The sequence below is a fragment of the Passer domesticus genome, chromosome 3 (genome assembly GCF_036417665.1).
Source record: "Passer domesticus isolate bPasDom1 chromosome 3, bPasDom1.hap1, whole genome shotgun sequence".
Taxonomy (NCBI): Eukaryota; Metazoa; Chordata; class Aves; order Passeriformes; family Passeridae; genus Passer; species Passer domesticus.
The window spans coordinates 41828102-41850396 of NC_087476.1; the positions used below are offsets into that span (position 1 = coordinate 41828102).

The 22295-nt window shown below is 35.5% G+C and overlaps 1 protein-coding gene across 2 annotated transcripts in view; it reads right to left on the reverse strand.

The window, feature by feature from the left end:
• Nucleotides 1-22295, reverse strand: part of ASCC3 (activating signal cointegrator 1 complex subunit 3) — a 251099-nt gene that overhangs the window by 153440 nt on the left and 75364 nt on the right. For both annotated transcript variants that reach the window (XM_064412794.1, XM_064412795.1), the window contains exon 11: nucleotides 4834-4998. In XM_064412794.1, the coding sequence (XP_064268864.1) occupies nucleotides 4834-4998 (165 nt within the window). The remainder of the gene's footprint in view (nucleotides 1-4833; nucleotides 4999-22295) is intronic.

Below are 22295 nucleotides of genomic sequence, written 5' to 3' on the forward strand. Positions count from 1 at the left end.
AGCTTATATATGGAATATCAAAGAGACAAAAGACTAATAGAAGTCATTTAAGATGAGAACTGAAGAACCAAATGAAATGCCACTGTCATTCCAGTCCCAAAAGACCCTTATAAGAACTACAGTCGGCCACCATTTGATAGAAGATAGACAGATCTAACCTGCTTTTATGTTATTAGCTGTCAGTCTTGACTTTTTTTCTTTCAACTGATCAAATTATCAAAATCAAGAATGGGATTTCAAGCACATAAAAATTCCTAATTTGATAACAATTAGACATTTGGCTTTGGGTGAGAAACATCTGAACTTGTTTGCCAATGATCTCTAGTAAGAGGTAAAAGAGTGAACGACAGGGACAGAATAAAAAAATAGGTAGAGGAAATAATAAGGCACTACAGATATTGAAAATGCTAAGAAAGACCAAAAAAAACTATATTACAGCTGAAAGGAAAAGCTCCTTAAGTAAGGGAGCATGAGGAAAGAAAGCACAGAAATGAAACATGAGAATTTCCAGGGGAAGAAGAACTCCAACATCTCATGGCCACTGCAGTCAAAGCTGCCTTTGATCTTCACTTCCACAGCAAGCCCCTCCTCTCTTGATGGGTAAAAGGTACAGCACCTCTGCTTGTTGAGTCCTCTTTTGCCTGGAGGAGGCCTTTCTCATCAATGTATTCCAGGAATCTCCTGTATTCCTTGTACTGCTGTGTTAGCCCATCTATAGTAACTTTGTTATCTGATACAAAAACATAAAGCAAGTGAAACTTTAACTCAAAAAATGAGATGGTGCTGACAACAATATCTGTATGTCTAAGATGGCAGCTTAGGTATCCCAAAATCTGAGAAAGCTTTTAATATGGATTTTCTTTTATTTAATTTATTATTCACATATTGAGAATAGGTATCAAAACTTGTGTATAACTCAAGTGTAGCATTCAGTATGCTTTTTTTGCGAAAAAATACCCATAAGCAGCAAGCAAGTAATCAAAATCTCTGAATAATTATAACAAAATACTTCAGTGGCCTGTAAAATGGTAAATTTTTTTCTTTCAAGCTAATAACTTTAGTATATTACAGTAGTGTGGAAAGTTTGATTAAAAAGTTTAAGCATTTCAGTTTTACATCTGCATTATGCTCTGGACTAAAACTTTAAACATCAAAGCTATAAATTGGATTCAAATAAGTTGTTTGATGTTATACCTACAGTATATAACAGAGCTCAGAGCAATTTTCCCACCAAAATGTTTAGCAAAGTCAATTTAAATCACTTGCAAAAACATTCTCTAAAATTTGAAAAGTGCAAACATGCACAAATATGCTCTTCATTCTGCTATGAGTAAAACTGTCAGCAATTCCAATATATATGCTCCTTCCAGGTTTAAATAAAACCTAATTCTAAAAAATGCCATAAGTTAAAATGAGCGTGTTAAAGTCTTACAGTAAGTGGTGTGACTCAGTGTTCATCTGGGGGAAACTACATCAATCATTCAAGTATTTTGAGGTACAAATTAGGACAGACCTGCTAATGTATCAGGATATTCCTGCTTTAAGAATGCTTTTGGATAGCTGTATTTTTACCTCATATCAATACAGATCTCAAAACATTCTTTTCTGGAACAGCTGTAGGCCCTAGTATCTAGTTGAATACTAATTCTTAAAAAGACAAAAAAACCCCTATCCACTCTTTTTTTTGTTCCTGTTGTACACCATCTAATCAAAATACCTCCAAAGAAACAAGAGAGATGCTTTTTCTCTAAGACGGGATACCAAACCCTGCAAAAGGTAAAAGGCACTACACTATATATCCTGCCCCACACAGGAATCATGACATTGTCTCATATACAAGCTAGGGAAGCATTATGCAGATGGAACTACAGGTACATGCATTATTAGAGTTGTTATTAGTGATTTATGGAAAAGGCTGAAGTAGTATTCAAAGGAATTTATTACGGTTCTAGTCTAGAAGTGATACAAGAAATAACTGTTCTAGGTCAGATCAAAAATTATACTGTTTGAATGCACTGTGTCCTGCAGGAGCCAGAAGTGACAGTACAGAAAGTGGGAAAATGTCAGTGATATTTACCAGAACAGATCTCAGTTACTACAGCCTCCGGTTCTGATCCAGTGACTACTACTCTGCAATGGATTTTCCTTTGAATTACTTGTCCCTCTACTACAAATTAAGAAAAAATAGTCAATATTTTGGATGTCTGAAAGCAGTATACAAATCAGGTAATTGAGTTAATCAATTATTACAGTGCTGTAATTGACACAAGGATATTTCAGATTAGAATTGTCCTTCGGGTATTTTTTGTTTTTCAAGAAGTGAACAATTATTCTTACTTCCTGTGTGCATGAATACTGAACGAGCACGATATTTCTACAGATATCAATGAAAAGTAAATTCTATAACTACTTTCAGAAAGGTTGGGGAGGAGATTGAAATCATTGAAGACAGAAGACAGACATTCTCCAAGGACAGACTGAATATCCTGGCTTTTTTTCATGCTCCAGGGACATTTATGAATTTCTATCAAAACACATAAAATTACGGAAATAAAATACGGAATTATGGGCAAGGAACAAAACCAAGGAAATGCAACAATATATTTTTTTTCCTCACAAAGTAATATTAAAACATTAGATGTGATTTTTTTTTACACTTTGGGCATCTATAACAACATTTTTACTAACTCCAGGGAAATTCTTCTGAAATCAGATACATTATGTTATCTTTCTTTAGCGACTGCATAAAAGTTCCAGTAACTTCACAGCTGTGGATGTATACTGCAAACTTCATAGAACTATGCCTGCAAGCTCAGATACTGAAGTATAACATTTCAGTGCAATTTTAAAAAGTAATCCTCTTATTATTTGTTTTCATATTAAAAAAACAAAACAGTTGTACAAAACATCTCCTGTTTCTTTGTCCCCAGGCTCATTTGAAATATTTTTTGCCAGCAATTGTTTTCTACAGCACAATTCTAAAAAATTCTACAAGTAATTTTGCTTTCTTTTTAACGGTGGGTTTTTTTAGTGTACCTTTATACTGTAAATTCTCCCTCTCCTAAGCTACCTACTTGTAAAGATACATATGGGTCTCCATTACTCTCTTTCTTGTCAAATTAGAATAAATAAGGTGGGGAGATGGTCAGTTTCAAGATTTGTGTATTGATTTATTTCCCAACTGTTTCACTTAAGGAAGGGTTACAACTGGGTAGCTTCAGCTCCAGATGAATTAAATTCCAACTTGATAGGTAAGACAAACCTTGAAATCCTAGGAGATTAAACCACCCTTTTTTAAAAGAGCTATTTTAAAAATGAGTGCTGAAGCAAGATACTACTATATTACAATAAATGCACTAAAGATAGGATTCAGTACCCAAAACATAATTGCCTCAGATTTTATATTCCTTAAGTTAACTGCACAGGCTTGACAGACACAAAAGGGAAGGATCTAAGAGAGATTTGTGTCCAAACAAAGCAGAAATGGAATGCCAAGCTGACTAATGTAGGATGGATAAAATGGCTCTTAACATCTATTTTGGACAGCTGAGCCTGTCTTACAAGTCTCACAAAATTTCACAGTAAGAAATGAATAAATCTTGCAATCTGATGTGAAGAAAATGCTAATGGATAAATGATAAATGATTATCCCTGCTAAAACCTGAGATGGTTTACTCTAAAGACACCTAAGGAAAAACAAGGTTATCAAAACCATTTACGAAAGAAAATACAACATCAAACAGCTCAAGTTTAGTGCCTTTAAGGTCCTCTAAACTTAGATTCTGCTCAAGAATTGTTGCTTATATTGTTTTTTTATACAGGAACTTTACACTTGCTGTACCAGATTAGAGCAGACATTAATTTCATTCTGTTCTTAGCAGAGTTGGAATCAGATGATTCAAAAAGCCTTAACAAGGTTAGTGTAGCCTTACCAAGAAAAAATAGCAGCTTGAAAGCTAAAATGCTTTAAACATTTAATATGCTACAAATAGAGCCATAAAAACAATAGTTTCATTTTAATTTGTTACAGGTTGCTTGCATGGATAGAGTTTTGCTCTTCATGATAAAAAAAAAATTGCACTCAGTCCTCCCTCTTCCCATTATTTATTTTTCCAAAATCCTTCCTTTTTATTCATCCCCAAATTCCATGTCTTACTTTACTTGTAGAAGCACATCCCACCATTGAGACCAACCTTATTTATTGCCTAACTCTGAATTCTTCTTTTGTACAAGATTCAAGAAAAAAAAGTCCCATTTCTCCTTTTTTCCATTTCTAATCTTGGTATTTAGAAAATATCACTAAATCATGGGGAAAAACAATAGGATGATTTATGCTAGACCAAAAATTATGTAGTATTTTTCTAGCAGTGCTGAAAGTTTTACCTAGATTTAAGAAGACATTACTCTTAATTAAAACAAAAAAGAAATTCTACTAGGAAAACTGCTAATTGAAAATAAGCATTCCTGGCAAGAAAATAACTTCAGTCTTTGTTGTGTTAAAACATTAACCTCATTATTATTTGCTAAAAAAAGTTTAAATTTCTTACTTGTACAGTAGAATAAATTAGGCAAATAAATTATAAGTAAAGAAACAGAACTGTAATAAACTATGTATCCTAGGAATCTGATAGCTGATATAATACAGAAAGAAAAGTAGAAGAAAAATAATCCACATTCTAAATCCACATTCTTTAAAACAGAACACCTGTAAAATAAATTGTAAACTGCTAAGCATTTCTATTTCATTGTCTAAGCATGTTACCCTTTACAGTGATATCTATCTACTCTTGACCAAAACAAAATTATTTTGAAGATTTTTTTTTTCACTCTTACCTGTCGTAAAGTACGTGCTACTATACTTTCAAGTACTGGTCCTCTGTCTTCATGCAGTAGATGAACTTCATCAAGAATCAAGAGTTTTACCAGCTGAGAGAGGGCTACATCACCCACACTCTTCCTTGTCACCACATCCCATTTCTCTGGAGTAGTCACAAGCATCTAGTAGAGCAGGGGGAAAAAAAAAGAAATATTAAGCATATACAAATTTATAAAAATATAGTAGTTTGACATACAGCAGAGTAAATGCAATGCACAACTTGAAGTTATCTTAAGTTTGACCCACTTTATATATGAGGCAGACAGTTTGCTGCATCTACATGTGTTGGATGGCCATTAGTAGAATTCAGTATGCAAAACAATATGGAAATATAAACTAATTACTTCCAGCTGTGCCCCTTTGTATACATTTTCCACATGAAAACATTGAAACAGTTATCCAGAATGAACAGAATGAACTACTAATAAAATCATTTAATGGTTGTGTTTCACTAAAATCATCTGTGATAAACTATTTTTAACCTTCACAGCAAACAACTAAGACCCTCCCCTCATACTAAGCTTGACCTGATAGTTCCCAGTTGCCTATGAAATGCTTCCTCCCTAAGGCACACTTTCAAGTTGTATCTTCTGATAGCTTAATCCTTGCACTGGTAAAACAGATTGAACAACTTCCTGCAGTCCTGGATAGGTAATTTCCAAACTTCATTGTTTCATGTAGATATGTCAGGCTATTTCTCCAGCCTGTTGATGTCCCTCTATATGACAGCACAGTCCTCTGGTGTATCAGCCTCTCCTCACTGTCTGCTCAGTCAGCCCACACATCAACAAGCTTCTCTATGAGGATCTTAAGGAAAACACTATCAATGGCTTTCCCAAAATCTAGGTAGACAATATACACAGCTTTTCCCACATCTACCTGTCAGACATTTCTTGATAGAAATTTATCCAGCTAGCCAAGCATGTCTTCCCTTTGGCAAAGTCAAGCACACGATTCATGATAGGATTTTCCTGTCTTCCATGTACCTGCAAACAGTTTTAAGATTAGCTGTTCCATCACTTTCCCATATGAGGCTGACCAGCCAGGCATTCCATAGGTCCTACTTCTTGCCCTTGTTGAAGACAGAGGTGACATTTGCCTTTCTCCAATCTTTGGTCACTTCTACCTTACAATGGCTAATCAAAGATTATCAAGAGTGACACTGCAATCAGAGGAGCCAGCTTCCTCAGCACTTGTGGATGCAAATCAATCAGACCTGATCTTCTTCTACCAAGGGTACACTTTACTTTCTCCCAGTTACTGGAACCAGGATTCCTGAAGGCTGGCCTTGCTAGTAAAGACTACCAAAGGAGGCATTCATTCCCTCAGCCTCTTCTGTGTCCTGTGCCGTTCATAGGCTCCCTGTCACATTCAGCGAAGGGACAGCAAAGGGATTGTCCTTAGTCTTCCTTTTGTTCCCTATCTTGTTTTCTTTGATATTCTTGAGCAGATTCAATTCTGTCTGGACCTCAGCTTTCCTAACTTCAATCCTGGATAGTCAGACAATGTCCCTGTGTTCTTTCCAGACTGCATGTCCTTGCTCCCACACTCTGTATGCACGCTTTGTTTTTGTGTACGACCTGGAGCAACTTGCTCATTCCTACAGGCCAAGCTTCTATTCACTCATTTTTGCCCAAGTTCCTATTCACTGGGATGGGCCACTCTTGGACTTGGAAGAATATTAACCAGCTTTCTTGGTTTCTTGAACTCTCTCTTTCTTCCGGGACCTTATCACATGGGACTTTTCCAAGCAGATCTCTGAATTGGCCAGATTCTGCTCTCCTGAAGCCCAGGGTTGTGACCTTCTTTTCTGATCTTCTCCTCCTCCTCTTCAGGATGCTGAACTCCAATGTCTCGTTGCTATGGTCAAGTCTCTCTTCAATTTTGACACCTCAAACAGGTCCCTCCTTCTTTATGAGGTACAGCAAAGCACCTCTCATCCAAGTCCTATCTACACAGGAAGAAGTTCTCATCAGCACACTCCAGGACCCTCCTGGATTGCTTGTGCTGATGTTTCTTTCAAAATATGAAAAAAAATGTTTCTTACAAAACACATTTATGAATCCTTTTTATTCTCTTCGTCTTCTCCACAAGACATATTCTGATAGCATTTATTTATTCCCCACAGAAAAATATTTTTCCCTGCACTGTCACACAATATTGTTCCAGTCCAATTATTTTACCATCAGAATATATCAGTCTTTACTAATTACCAAGAGCTACTCCTGAAGACACTTTGTGATATTAGAGAAAAAAGGTGTTAATTTCCTGCAACATTTAAAACTTTACACATGAAAGACTCACTGAGTCATTATTATCGCAGACAGTGGGGGTATCTGGGGGGGGGGGGTGGGGGGTATTTTCGTGGTTTGTTTAAATATTACTGGGTGCATTTTGTTAGCAAATAGAGATTTTTCAAATACTTGTACAAAATGGTAGGTGTAAAAATGTATGTCCATAATTTATGAACTGAAATGTAACACTACTACAGATGCAGCTGCTAGCACTTTAAAATGAGCCATATCAACCACAAAATATTAGCAGCTGTACTTCCACAGAACGTTAATTAGCAAACAGTGAGGAAATATATTTAGCAATGCATATTAAGGCTTTAAGGTGTGAAATACTACAAATGCAAGCTATTTAGCTAATTTGCTAAATCTAAATTGACAACATTCAGATCACAGATTTTTTTTAATGTCAGTCATGTTATCAGGATATATATTTAAAATTGTATCATTAATTCTTCTGTTTCGCAGTGATATCTAAATATCCGTTATAATGGTGTTTTACTTTGAACTTATTTTAAAATAGCAATGTATGCAAAGCAATGACCTGAATTAAAAGCTATACCAAATGAGACAGTATATCAAGTAAAGAAAAGAGATCTCCAGAGAATGTTTTGCTAGAGAGCATTACATTTATTTTTCAGACAAAAATTACAGTTGGGGAAAATATTTTCAAAAAACCCACCCAAACAGATCAGTTTTGCAGTTGCCAATTATAAACTGAATTCAAATATATAAAATGTTATTTAAAAACATCAGCTAAAAGAAATTGCTATCAGCAAAGACTAACAAAAATTTTTTTTTTCAATTAAAATAATAAACCAGACAGCATTATGAGTCATCTCACTATCAGTTTTGCATGCAGTAGTGGCATTTCTTTTTGTAATTAATTTTCAGGTACAATATATTTTATTCTTTAAGTTTTAAAATTGAAACTCAGATTTAGGGATTGGATTCTGCTTTTTGTTTGGGGGCAAGAGAAGGACACAGAAACCAAATATTAAAAATATATTTTTAACATTTTTTTCTTTTACATGGACTTGAGTTCTCAGCACACTGAGAAGTGTGTTCATTTATATTGCTATTTCACCACTTCACCTCTTTCAGTATTGAAATAGCTAGAAAATAAAGTGTCACATTTGTTTAATGAACTGCAACTCATGCAAGATATTTCAATCTGGTTTTTGTATTAGAATATGGCTGAATAGAAATGGCTTAACTGACAATATTTTTACTGTCATGTTAAGGTTCTCTACACACACACCCTTCTCTTTTCCCAATGTATGTATGATTAGTGTTTGTTCTTCCACACAGATTTTTTTCTGTTAGGGAAACATGGGCTTTTCACAAAGTCTTCAGTCTTAAGTGAGCCACTCAATTTCACTATTACACCAAACGAGCTACCTGTTTAAAAGAAATAATCCAAGTATTTCAACTCAAAATTATTTCATTTAGCTTTGGGGTTATTTAACATATCCCTAGATGGTTTTACATAATTTTCAGTAAAGAACTCAAACCAGAAAAATTTAATTATTTCACTTTGAAAAATTATGTCAAAAGGGACAACACTAACTGATAACTTCAACACCAATTAAAAAAATTTCAAGAGACACTGAAAATGCATTTTTCTATAATTGCATGATTTGCTAATTATTTTTGTCAGGTTCTCTTCAGTCCTCTCTGAAGCCAGATTTCATGGCAAAAGGAAGTTACATTTTCACCAGTTTCAGAAGATCAACATGTTGAAAATGCTGGGTTTGTCATTGTTTGGGGGTTTTCTTCATCTGAAAAGGCTTATTGTCTTACTAAAATCAAATGATCTTCCATAAATTTCTACGGGGCCAGCATTCATTTCTAGCAGTTGGCACAGTCTTGAAGGTTTACATTTTCCATAGCTTACTCTCAATTATCTGAATTTCTTTGCTACTTTTAAGTTCTCCCAAATACATTTTGCCCATGACTAGTATCTGTTTTCTGCTTGAATAATTAGGACACTCACTTTGAGCCTAGAAAAGCTATTGTAATTCCCTCAAATTTACACTCCCACAGGTCCACATATGTAAAGATTTCAGAACAAACTGCATGAGAAAACTTAGCTACAACATGCCAAACCACAAATTTCACTGCTTTTAAGTTCTTCAAGACCATTTCTGAGAACAGTTTTTAGCCACTTCAGCCTTTGTCTGTCACTCATCTGACCTGTATTCCCTTTCATATACACAACAATAAATCAAAACTCAGATGCACGCCCTACCTCATCCCCAATTTCCTGACTACTACAATTGCATAAAATAATGAGAAAATACCTGGATCACTCTTCCTATGTGCCAGATAATTATCAAACCAGGTATAAAGTACTGGTTGACTCAGATCTCAGCTTAAACATCAATTAAGATGATAGGAAAATGCCCCCTGCCCTGTGCTTGAGGATATTTATTTTAATATGTGGTTACACAGATTTCTATAACATAAAAAGTAGAAAAGTACCTTGCAATGAGACTGGGTATACTGAGTATCAGAACCATTACAAAAATAAGCCTGCATGCTGCCATCCTGAAAACACAGCTGCAGCAGTACAGTGCCTTTACCTTGCACAAGATGGAAATACAGGTTCCCCTATTACATAAAAACAGTGAAAACATAGAATAGAATGACACGCACACACAGACTTTCAAACATTTGACATATAAGTTTGAATTCTATTATTATACATGCTGAGCATTAGAATCTATTGTTCTTTCTAGAAAGAAACTGTAGAAGAAACTTATGAACAAATCCAGAGGCCTTTGTGTCAGGAAAATATTGTGGATGCCAAATGATCACAATAATAAAGGTTCTATCTTATGGGAAGTTTCCAAAATGAAATTATCTTCCCAAAGCTGGATCAAGATCCAGAAACGTACCACAACCATATGTCATCTCACACCTGCAGCACAATAGAGATATTTTCATATTTAAGATACCTAAATAAAAGCACTATTTCCTCTTTGAAACCATCAGAATTCTGATAAATAAACAGCAAACATTGAATTTATTTAATATTTCTGTGTGAAGTTCGCAATATTGCTTCTCAAAACACAGATTAAATCTGCAAGAAATAGAGGTTTCTACTGTAATTTCATCCTTTATTTGCTTTATCCTCTTAACAGCCACTTCTTATGCATTTTGCATTAACATTTCTTTGTACCTTTCCCACCTTCTATTAAGTAACTCTCAATATAACAGTATCCTTAGGAAAGAAAAAAGAAAACTGAATCTTATTACACAAAAAACGACTCTGATGCCTGCGGCTATGTGAGCATCTGTTCTCTAAAGGCTTCCTCCTGTGCTCGTCCTGCTCAGTGACCAATGATTCTGGAGTTACTCACTTTGTTATTAGCACAAAAAAGTCTCACTGAAGACATGACAGCCAAAACTAACGGGAGGCAAAGAGACAGAAACAACTGAAATATAACCTGGAATTAACTGAAATATTTATTACACACTGGAAAATGCATGTTAGGTATTTCAGAAATTTGCCTTTTAACAACATGAAACAATGATTAGATACAACTGGAAAGAATTTTATCATTTGCAGATTAGAAGGAATTCTCTTGCTAAAATTAAATGTGACAAAATCAAGCATAATTCAAAGCAGTGCAATTCAGTAGGGGAATTTCAAACAGAACTGTTTTCTGAAGTGTCTCGATGATGCTGGGGAAGAAACAATTTTAAGGCCCAATTCATTCGTATATACAGGTAAAGAAAAAATATAGCATATGTAGGAAATACAAGCCCTGTGGATGTAATACCTTTGGAAGGCAGTGAACCAGCCCCTTTCTATGTTCACCTGCAGTTAATTTGTCTCCAGCACAGTGATTCACCATGAATGGAGAGCAATAAAGAATTCTGCTCTAGCCACTGCTGCTTTATTGTTACTATTCAAAGACACTTTCTCAAAGATCTACTTCTGTCGATTTCTATTAGTAGAACTTGCTTGTCTTTATTTTTTTCACCTTGCTACAAGTCTTCTCTATGCTCCTGCTCCTTTACACACATCTACAACTTCCCCTTACCTCATCCTAGGGGAAGCTTTGCTCATTCACAGCCAGCACTCCTCATCTTCTGACAGCTTTTTGGCAAGGGGGCATGGGCAACCTACACAGTTTACTCAATTCATGCTGCAACTATTTATCTTGGTGGTTTGTTCTGGCAGGGAACTCACTGCAAGATCTTCTGCAAAAATGGAGACACGTAAAACTGCACACAACTACACACATCCACCCAGAGCTGACTCTCATTGGAATGCAGCATACTTTGCAGTTCTGTAGGCAGAGCTGCTATTCTGGGGCTTCATACAATGTGAAAATGTTTCCCTTCTAATAAGTGATACTTTGGAGTTTCTCACAATTTTTAATATTAGATAGCTGATATCACACCCCATGAGGGACTCATTACCAGTTTGGCACTCTTTGAGGTAAAACTCCATCAAAACATGTTACAAGAGCAGCAACCTGCAAGTCATTTTCATAATGCTGGTTTTATTCCTCTTTTTATTGCACTCTTACTCTGTGATTTATTCAAGCATTTAAAAAACCTCATGTGAGCTGGAGCTCAGGCAGGGAGTTGAATAAACATAGAGAAAGTAAAGCAGAGGGCAGCAATTCAAAACAAGAATCTGAGGTAGGAAGTAATAAATAATGAATGCAAGTATTTTGCTCTTCACAGATCAGAAACAACCATCTGATGATGTGTTTAACACAGTTAAAACAGAATTATGTTTCTAGTAAAGCAGATTCCTTACCTTACAAAGACAGGCAGAAGAGCAGTATGCCCATTTAGCTGCACAGAGGATGTTCTAACAAATCTGAACATGTATTTGTGGTCTAAAGTAATAATACAAGACCACATATACACGCATACAGATATATATATATATGTATATACAGCTTAGAAACATTTAATAATAGGGCTACACTTACAAGAACTATTAACATAAAAAACTGAGTTCATCATGCTAGGAAGAGTTACAAAAGAGGTGCATTATATTGATGCATATTAGAAGCAATTAGTAAGTCACCAAAGCTAGCAGCAATTGTCAAATCAACAACAGAAATCAACAAGGGATTGTAACAGCTGTCACTCAGAACTTAAAATCCAATGACTATTTAACTGAAGCAACACAACTCTGTTCAGCATGTTTTATTTTATAATGAGTCCTAGGAATGCACAATGGTTTCATTGCTTCACAGAACCCAGCTATTCCACCTAATGAAAAGGCAACTGATTGACAGTGTACCAGCACATTGACTTAGCCGAGCAATATACTTATGACACGTCCTGTTGAATTGATTTTTTTCAATATTACTTTATTTGTTGCATACTCAGTTTCATAATTATGACTAACAGATTTAAGTTTGTGTGTGAAGATTTAGAATTTTATGCTTTCAGCACAATTCTGGATGTCCCAAAGATTACAAAATTCATTTAGAAGTGCCAGTACTACTTTTAGACCTCAATACAACAGACTCTGACATAGTAAAAATAAACTAGATAAGACAGTACGACCAGTAATTTCCTTTTGTTAATGTGAAAGCCCTTACCTTAAGTTTTTTATAGTCTCACTAAAAGAATATGGAGTAGTTTTCATGTGGAGTAGTTACATTAATCTGAGATTAAACTACAGAAAACAATGTATATTAGAATCACAATAGTTATACTGAGCAATAAGATATGAGCACCTGCTCTCTGTATTCTTTTTTCCCATGACAGAACAGTCTGTTTAAAGTCAGTACAAACCTTATTTTAAAAACCATAGCGAGGAAGAACACTTTGCATGATTTTGTGAAATTCATGTCTTATAATGTAAGATATATAATTAGCTACTCAGACTTCAAGTTTAAATAATGATCTAAATGTTTTAAAGGAGTTTGATCCAAAACATTACCCTCTTTTCCTCTTTGCTGTTAATCAGTTCACCAATTATAGTTTTACTAACCTCTGATCTACTACTGTCAGGTCTGATTGATGCCAAAAGCTCCCTTAATCAAATCTGACAACTTTGAGCAAGTGCCTGTCTCTTGAGACCCTGCATCCAGCCTGCTTGTTTTCAAATCCTCACAGTGTTATTTTGCATTTCCTTCTCCCCTAGCCCCTTTTTCATATCTAACAGAGATACAACAGAATAACAACAAAACATGACTGTAGAATACATTGGCTTTTTTTTATATATCATTATAGCAATACTTGGGATAAGATTGTTAGTTTGTTTAAGAATTGACAAGGAAAAAGTTAGAACAAGGAGATTTCTTGTAAATTGAAGTTTCTGAGAAATCCAGTATTGTTGCTTGCTTGGTGGTTTTGTTTGATAATTGTGGGTTTTTAAAGTTTTTTCTTTTCCTTTTTCTTTTTTTCTTTCATAGCTGCAAGGAAAAGGGTTTCAAAGTCATTACTCCTCTGTTCTACAAGAAAACTTTAGGCTCTGGTTGCACAGCTTCAGGAGACAGAGATAAAAGACTACCTCAGCTCCCAGTTTTTTCAATTTATTTATACTGGCATGCTTTTAAGACTCATCACAGGGGTCCTCCATTAAAAGGTTCAGAATAAGTCTTGTTGACATAATTATAATCTTTTATTTATTTATTTATATTTTAAGACTACCCAGACTTTCTGTTTTGTTCTGGTAAAGCCTTACCCCAAGATGTGGATTAACCCAACTTTATGTGAAAAAGGACCAAAGGGCAACAGTGACATTTTGTTCCAAATATCCTTTTTCACACACTTTTACTCAACAGTTGTATTTTCTATCACAGATTTGTATGCAAGCGGGAGCAAGTTTGTGTTTTTGTCACCAATCAGGTTTTTTTCAAGAATCAATGCAAACTGATCACTGCAATCACTGATATGGAGGCATACTAAGTGCAAGATGAAGAAAAAAAGGCCCTGGTTCAGCTGAGATGCTGATATGAAACAGATACCGCATTAGAAGTCAATTTTGTGACACCAGTTTACAAAATGACAACTCAAACACCAATTCATTTACTTGCGTGCAAATGTGATTTCATGAAATTATCCTTTCAAGTTTACACTCCAGAGAAAATTATGTCTTCTAATATTAATGATAACCAATGATGAAGGTTATTGTAACAGACAGCAAGATTGTCAGATTTATATTCTCTGGTTACATTAACTAAGAACTAGCATCCCCTTTGGATTTCAGCAGCATTCTTCAAGCACCAAGAGGAAATATCAACAGTTTGCTGTTGTAATGAAAGGATCAAATCATACAGAGTTCCACAGGAGTCTATGCACCTCCATATCATTGCATATTTTCATGAGTAATCCTAGTAACAGACTACAGATTATATCCACTAAACATTACATTCATATAATGCTGGACAGATCTGCAAACACATTTGATGATGGAGTATGAATTTTAAAATGTCTTAACAGATGCATTAATTCATGAGTCAATAATATAATTTCAAGATTATACACAGAGGATAGGGTTTATCTTGCCTATCTTACCTGCTAACTTACAAAATCACCCTCAAATTAGATGTCTAGGCTCCCTCTAGCTGGTTCATTTCATCCACCTAAGTATGAACCAGCCTTAGAAGTCTTTCCTCTACTGTGTTGTCCCAATGAATCTGTGCAACCAGTTTAGACCAGTTGCTTAACTCTTACATGGCTAAAGCCAAAGCAGATGAATCTGTCCCTTAGGAATAATTATCCAACAAATGTAGGATGTAAAACAACTGGCAAGGCAGTAGCTGGACAGCAAAAAGAGAAAGAGATCAGTCTGCACATGAACCAAAAATGCTCTGCTGATGCAAAAACTGAAACCTTGGAGCAGAAATGTTGCTATTTGGATGTGCTAAATAAAGCTTCCACTGCTCAGCAGCAACACAATCTTGGGGCAATACATTGTGTTCTAGGCAACTTATTTCAAGAAACGCAAACCAACCGAGAGTCCAGAAGTGAAAAATGAGAATGACTAAATGTAAATGAAGCATGACCTTTACAAAAAGTTTAAATAAACTGATGCTTAGGCTAAATAAATGTGTCTGAACAGAGATAACTACAACTGCAAGAGACCTCAGAAAGCAAATAGCAGTGACTGGGGAAGACAGATACTCAGGTAAAGAAGGTGGTAATCACGTTTGATTAGGATTTAGGTTGAAAATAGGTTTTCATTTAAAAAAAAAGTCTTTTAACAATGAAGAGAGGTAAGCCCTGAAGGAGATTTATCAGGAAGTTTAAGAAAGCTCCATGATCAGGGTGTTGCAAAATGAAATTGGAGCAATATTCATCAACAGTGAAATATATATATTACATTTGTGTTCTCAGAAGGATAAAATAAATTAATTCTCATACTTTGTATAGTTTTAAGATCAGCTTACAAGGTAAACAAAAACTTAAATTAAAAAACACATTTCAAATTTCAATTATAGGTGACTTAGGTAACTATGTATAACCTATAGCATAGATAATATATTCTACTCTATATTAGTAATTTAGTATGATACTAGTACAACACCCTGCTAGTACTGCATGCTACAATATAAACACTAGGCACTTCATGATAACATGTTTTTTGTTATAATAAGAACACTTTATACTACTATTACATATATTCTAATTTTATTCTAAATTAAACTACATTTTATTATAGTTATTGCACGTAAAGTGATTCTTCAGTGTTGGAGGTGCTTAAAATTTTTCTTTGATGTAGTATAGAAAAAGCTGTATTCTAAATGCAGTCAAATTTAGCATTACTATCTGCAATTATTTGCAAGCATTAATTTGAATTAAAATGTCTGCGGTTTGTTCCACAAATAAATCACAATAAATGCTAGACAACCATGATAAATAAATCATAATACATGCTAGACAAATTCAAGATTTTCTGTTATGTGCAAAATGACAGCTTAGAGGACATAAAATCTCAATTGCCCTGATACTATTTTGTAATTTACTTGTATTTTCAACTGACCAGAAGCAGTTAAATTTGAAAAAGATCCAAAAGAGGCAAACATTCCCTGAGCAACCTGTCCTCAACTCTGCTCAAATAAGCTATCTTTTTGCAGAGGAATATTCACTCAGCAGGCACAGCTGTTATTCTGCAATTTTTACATCTAAATCAAAGATAATTGGACTTCTGAGTACATTTAAATTGTACTCTGGGAAAAGGGTCTAACTTAATGCATCATTTGCATTAACTATAAAAGACTGCATTTTCACCCTGTAAAATTTACTGTGCTTAAAAAAGTATTTGGAAGTGCAAAACAGTTACTAAGTAATTTTAAAGACGTGTAGACACCTTTTGCACAGAACCTTTTCAGCTATAAAAGGCCATTAAACCAAACAGAAGTAAATCATTCTTCTAAATTCTTCATAGATAAAATATTAATGGTAATAGAGACTTCTGAAAATTACTTTCCTCCAACTTTTACTAAAGATCCTCAGTGACAAAACATGCCTGAGATAAAACCTATAATATTTTATTTGGTGTTTTTAATAAGTTCATTAGTTAATCGTATGCAGATGAGCAGTTAGTTCATACCACAAAGTACTTCAATTTCAGATTCTCTGATATTAGTTAAAGAACTTAAATTGAGGCATTTTTTATTGTTACTTATTGAAATTCACTGTGCATCACAATTTAACATTCAGATGATGTATTTCAAGGATTTTTAATCTTAATTTTATGTATAAAATATGAAAAGAAAAATGTTTATTAGCATTTCATCACTAGAAAAGAAAATCTGAATATTTTTTGACAAAATGTCATCTTTAATGATTACACAGGTACATTTTAACAGCCAAAATAGTGTCTAAAATGTTCCCTGCTCATCTTTCACTGATATATGCAGTAAATATCAGATAGATAATTTCATCAAAATACACTAGCTTTGGTTTTCACAGAATTTTAGCAAGGATAAGGTTGGAAGCCACCTCTGGAGATCTACCAATCCAACCCACTGCTCAAATCAAGGTCACCTAGAGGAATCTGCAGAACATGCCTGCACACAGACATGTATCCAGCATCTCTCAGGTGATACTCAAAGTCTTTGAAGAATCCACAGCTTGTCTAGACAAACTTTCAGTGTCTGACCACCCTCACAGGAAAAAAACATAAAGTCTCACATTTACAAAGAATTTCCTGTATTGGAGTGCGTGCCCACTGCCTCTTTTGCACTCACTGGAAACTGCTGAGGTCTGGCTCAGTCTTTTTCACGTACAAATATACAATGTACTCAGACCAAATCTATCTGAGGTTTTTCACACCCTGAAGGACCCCAGCTTGCTTTGCCTCCCCTCATGTGACAGATGTCCTATCCCTCAATAACCTTCATGCCTTTTTGCCAGACTTGCTCTACTATGTCCCTGTTCCTCTCATAAAAGGGAGCCGAGAACTGGACCTAGCACCACAGATGTGTCTCACCAGGGCTGGGCAGAGAGGAACAGCCACCTCCTTTGAGCTGCTGGCAACACCCTTCTGAAACGCAAAATGTAGAGGATGTTGCTGGCTCATATTCAATTTCTTTTCCAACAGAATATCCTTTTTCTTTCCTGGGAAGCTGCTTTCCATCTGCCCAGCTCCCAGCCTGGATGGGTTCATAAAATTACTCCCTCACTCCTGTGTAGAACATGGCATGAACTCTGGAACTTCATGAGATCTCTGTTGGCCCATTTCTCCAGTCTGCCAAAGTTACTCTATATTACTGTGCAACCATCTGATCTGTCAACCACTCCTCCCAGTTTTGTACCATCTGCAAAATTGCTGTTTCCACACAGAGGATCAATGTGACTTTTCAAAGGTAATCAAGAATGATCTCATGGTAACTCTGACTAGGTCCTTCAGGACTTGTGAGAAAATATAATCAGAGTGAATTAACTTGTATTATACTCAGTTTTGCTGCCTGAATTTATTCCAAGTGTTGCATTGTTCTGCTCTAGATTTTCCTGTTTGTCTGTGGGGCTTGGGATTACTGAAAACTAGGCCTACCCATGAAGGCCGAAGCAAAGAAAGCATTAAGTACCTCAGGCATTTCCATGCCTTTTGTCATCAGGTACCCTCTTCCATTTAGCAGATGTTTTCTCCAATTTTTCTTTTGCTGTATAGAAGCCTTTCTTGCTGCCCTTCACATATGGTCCTGGGCTCTTTCTTACCTAATCCTGTCCCTTCATGCTCAACATGCACAACTACAATCCTTCCAGATCAACTGCTCCTGCATCCACCTCTTGCATGCTTCCTTTTTATACTTGGTTTTCATCCTGTAGGTTTCCTGACACTCTTGGCTAACTTGCTGATCATCAGGATTAGCCGCTCCTGAGTTTGGAGGCATTGAGCAGCAATAAGAAGTACAAAAGATTGCTAGAGAGTTTTAAAGTCTTTCAGACTTTAAGTTTCCATCTAGATTAAAAAAATACTGAAGTAGCTTATTGAACTCATTTACTTGCTAGGCCATTTACAATGGAGTGCAGAAAATATTGCTGTAATGTGCTATATTACATATAATACCCTTACACACAATGCAGTTTCTGAAGGACATTAAATGAAGACTCCAACACAAGAATCATGCTGCATGACACAAAGGTATTGAACTAACTGAACATATTACAGCTATTAAACTGGATCTATAATTTTTGTATATCAGCACACAACTGAATTAAAAGTCTTTGAAACTTTCTACTACTCTATGAATTCTTCCCTCCCTCCCCCACCCCAATAACAAGGTTGCCCAATCAGTGTTACATTTATCTGTTTTGAGAGATGTAGCAGCAAATACAACTTGGCAAGCAGAAGATGGACTGTCTGAAACACAGTAAAGAAAGGCCAAGTAAATGGAAGGAGATCTTGTACTTAGCATTGTGCCTTTGACATGAAGAAGCAACATTTGATTTTCACTGTCACTGTCTTAAGTATTTTCTTAAATGACAAAAAGCCACAGTAAAACCAGCACACATCAAAACTGGCACCTATGAAGGCACAAGAAACAGTCTCAAATCTATTACTGAATCTTATGTAAGGTAACCACCTAACACTGGGGTCTCTAAAAGCAACAGCTGACGTGAGAATCTAAACAAAACCATTCAAATCCCTTCAAACTCAGAAACCATAAGACTATGATCTATCTGTCTATCTATCTATCTATCTATCTATCTATCTATCTATCTATCTATCATCTATCTCCGCCACTTGAGTGGGGGATAAAAGGAAATAAATAGTATAAAAGGAATAGAAAGAATAGAAAGCTCAAAGGCAGCCTCCCATTAGGAGCTTCAGCATTCTGTTGCAGAAGTGGGAGAAACTTAGCAGCTCCAACCAGGCTTTCTTCTTCCCACAGTCACACATCTTTATTACACAGCAGCCTCTCTGATGATGCCACTATCTTAAAATATGCCACTCATAATCTAGCTTAAAACATTACAAATACTGTGCAACTCATGTGAATCAGCTGTCCCAGGGTGGTCACCTCACTGCAGCAATACACCTAAAAATCCATCATGTCAGGACAGAATTTGATTCAACCAGTCCCAGTCCTGCAAAAGTGAAGAAGGGCCTTTTAAAAAGTAATAATTTAATTACAAACCTGGAAACAGAGAAAGGAAGATGCTGAACCCTTAAAAAAGGCTAAAGAACAGGAGTCTTCTCTCTTAACATACATTAAGTTTGTATTTTCTATTTTCAGAAAAACTTCAGCATTGTTAATATCTGTGCATTGAAGAAACAGATGCAATAATCTAAGAGCAATCTTTTACAGACACAAATTAAAAGAATGTTTATTAATTTGATATTTTCAATGCAATATTTTTAACATTTTACTTCATACTCACTTTGGCAAAATTCTGCCACAATGAACTGAGTTGAATCATTGACAAATAATGAATTTTGACCTCTATAAAAACAGACACTAAATGTACTTTAATGTCATAAATTACATGCATTTTCAGTGTAATTTGACTTTAAATAGCAAATAGGCAGAATATTACCAATAATCATTTCTATACACATTAAAAATGATTTAAAACTTTTTTTAGCTAGTACTGCTTACAAAAATATTTTGAATTATGTTTTTGCACTTAATTTCATAACAATAATAAGTAGCAAAATTGATTTAAGATACTAACTGGAAAGCTATTAAATCAGATCTTCCCATTTTCAATAACTAACTTATCTTGTGTGTCTGATATCTCTACTTGAAAAATTGAGAAATCTACTTGATTCACCTGTAGGTGACACTGTTGGTCTTAGCCATACAACCAAAGAGCAACAGCATTCCCGCAGTCTGGAACAATGGCGTTTCCAAACCACAAATATTTTTTTTTTGTTTGTTTGTTTGTTTGTTTTTTATATTTTTATCCTAGTCCTTTTTAGTTCCATTGTGTCTTGGTTTAATCCCAGCCAGCAATTGAGCCCCACACAGGCACCTGTACAGTCCCCTCTGGTGGGATGGGGTAGAAGTGAGGCTTGAAATACAGGGTTGAATAGGTAAAGCCCAAGCTGTGCACACAAGGAATTCAAAGCAGGACAAGGAATTCATTCACCACTTCCCATGGCAGCAGGTCATCAGGGAATCCATCATGTGTAACAGTGACTGGGGGATACAAATGATCCCTTTGAATGTCACCCCTTCCTCCCTCCAGCTCTGTGGAGGAAGCCCTGTGGTATGGGATATTCCTGTGGTCAGTTGGGATCAGTTGTCCAGCTGTGTCCCCTTCCCAATTCCCTGTGCACCCCCAGTACCCTTGCAGGTGGGGTGGGGAAAAAGTCAGAAAAGACCTTGACTCTGAAAGTGCTGCTCAGCCATAACGAAAACACCCTGTGTCATTTACACTGTATTCAGCAAAAATGCAGACCGAGGTCCATACTATCTGTTATGAAGGAAATTAACTCTATCCCAGCCAAAACTAGCACAAATTTTAATATCAAACCTCTTCAGAGACAGTGATTTATGTAAGTGCATAAAGTACAGATATATTGAAACTGAGTATGTTCTGATAAAGCCTAAAGTAATGAAAAAATGTGCCCACTGGAGAGGAAAAGGAAAAAAACCAAGAGTATATACTTCTAGCAAGGGCTCTTCATCCAAATCAAGTACATTTAAGTGCTGAAGTACAATGCCAAAGAGTTTTTCACTTACAGGGGAAAAAAAAGAAAAACACTCAAAACTTCTGGTATAAAACAGTTTAAAAAAACTTCCAGTAGCCAAGCCAGGCATGAATATAATTATTTCCAATAAAAGGGAACACATTACCAAGAATGCAATTACAAAACAACTCCACCTTATATCCTTTAACTACAGAATACATAAACCAAATTTTTTCCTGTTGTTCAAAATGTCTGTAATTTTATCTGGGCTCGTTTCAACTAGGTTTTTACTGCTAAACCCAAAATTAACTCCCACCTTTCCGCCCAATCAAAATAGAGATTTTAGCCAAGTGAGTCATAGCAAAGAATGCCAGTCAATTACACACTTTATCATAGTATGTGACATTTGATTATTAATCACAAAGTAGGTTAGTCAAAGCCTGCGCTAAAACTCTACAGATTATGCGCTTACAACAAGCAAGTGGGCATGTTAGCAAAATAAACAACTGTATCTGTATCTATTTCAAAACTAAATTATTTCAAATAAAATGAAATGCATGTCTGAAGAGTAGTGATCCTAATTTCTGAAGCATGGAAGACTGATTTTAGCCAAATCTGTCATAAATGCAGAAACTAATTTAGGTCACAGACAGCACCTTCAGTTCCTTATAAAGGACTACTATTTTTTATTCAAACTGCTACTGTTTGATGATGTATAAGTACTTTGCCCCACTGGCAAAATCTTAGCTGTCATAGGCACATTTATTAATGGAAGAGTCATAAATCAGAAGGGCTTCCAACAATTTCACTAGGATACTGGAAGACTGATGCCAAAAAAAAAGGAAGTACAGCTCTGAAAGCACAGAATGATAACAGCAGCCTGAGAAAGCAATGCAGTTGTTCTAGCAGCAAAACAACAGAAACAATGCAGACAACATTTCAACCAAGCAACAAGCTTATTAACTGAACCCATAGGAAAAACACCCAGCAATCTCTTATACACGTCAAACTTCATTTATTTCCTAATAGATTTCATCAGCAGAGACAATCAAGA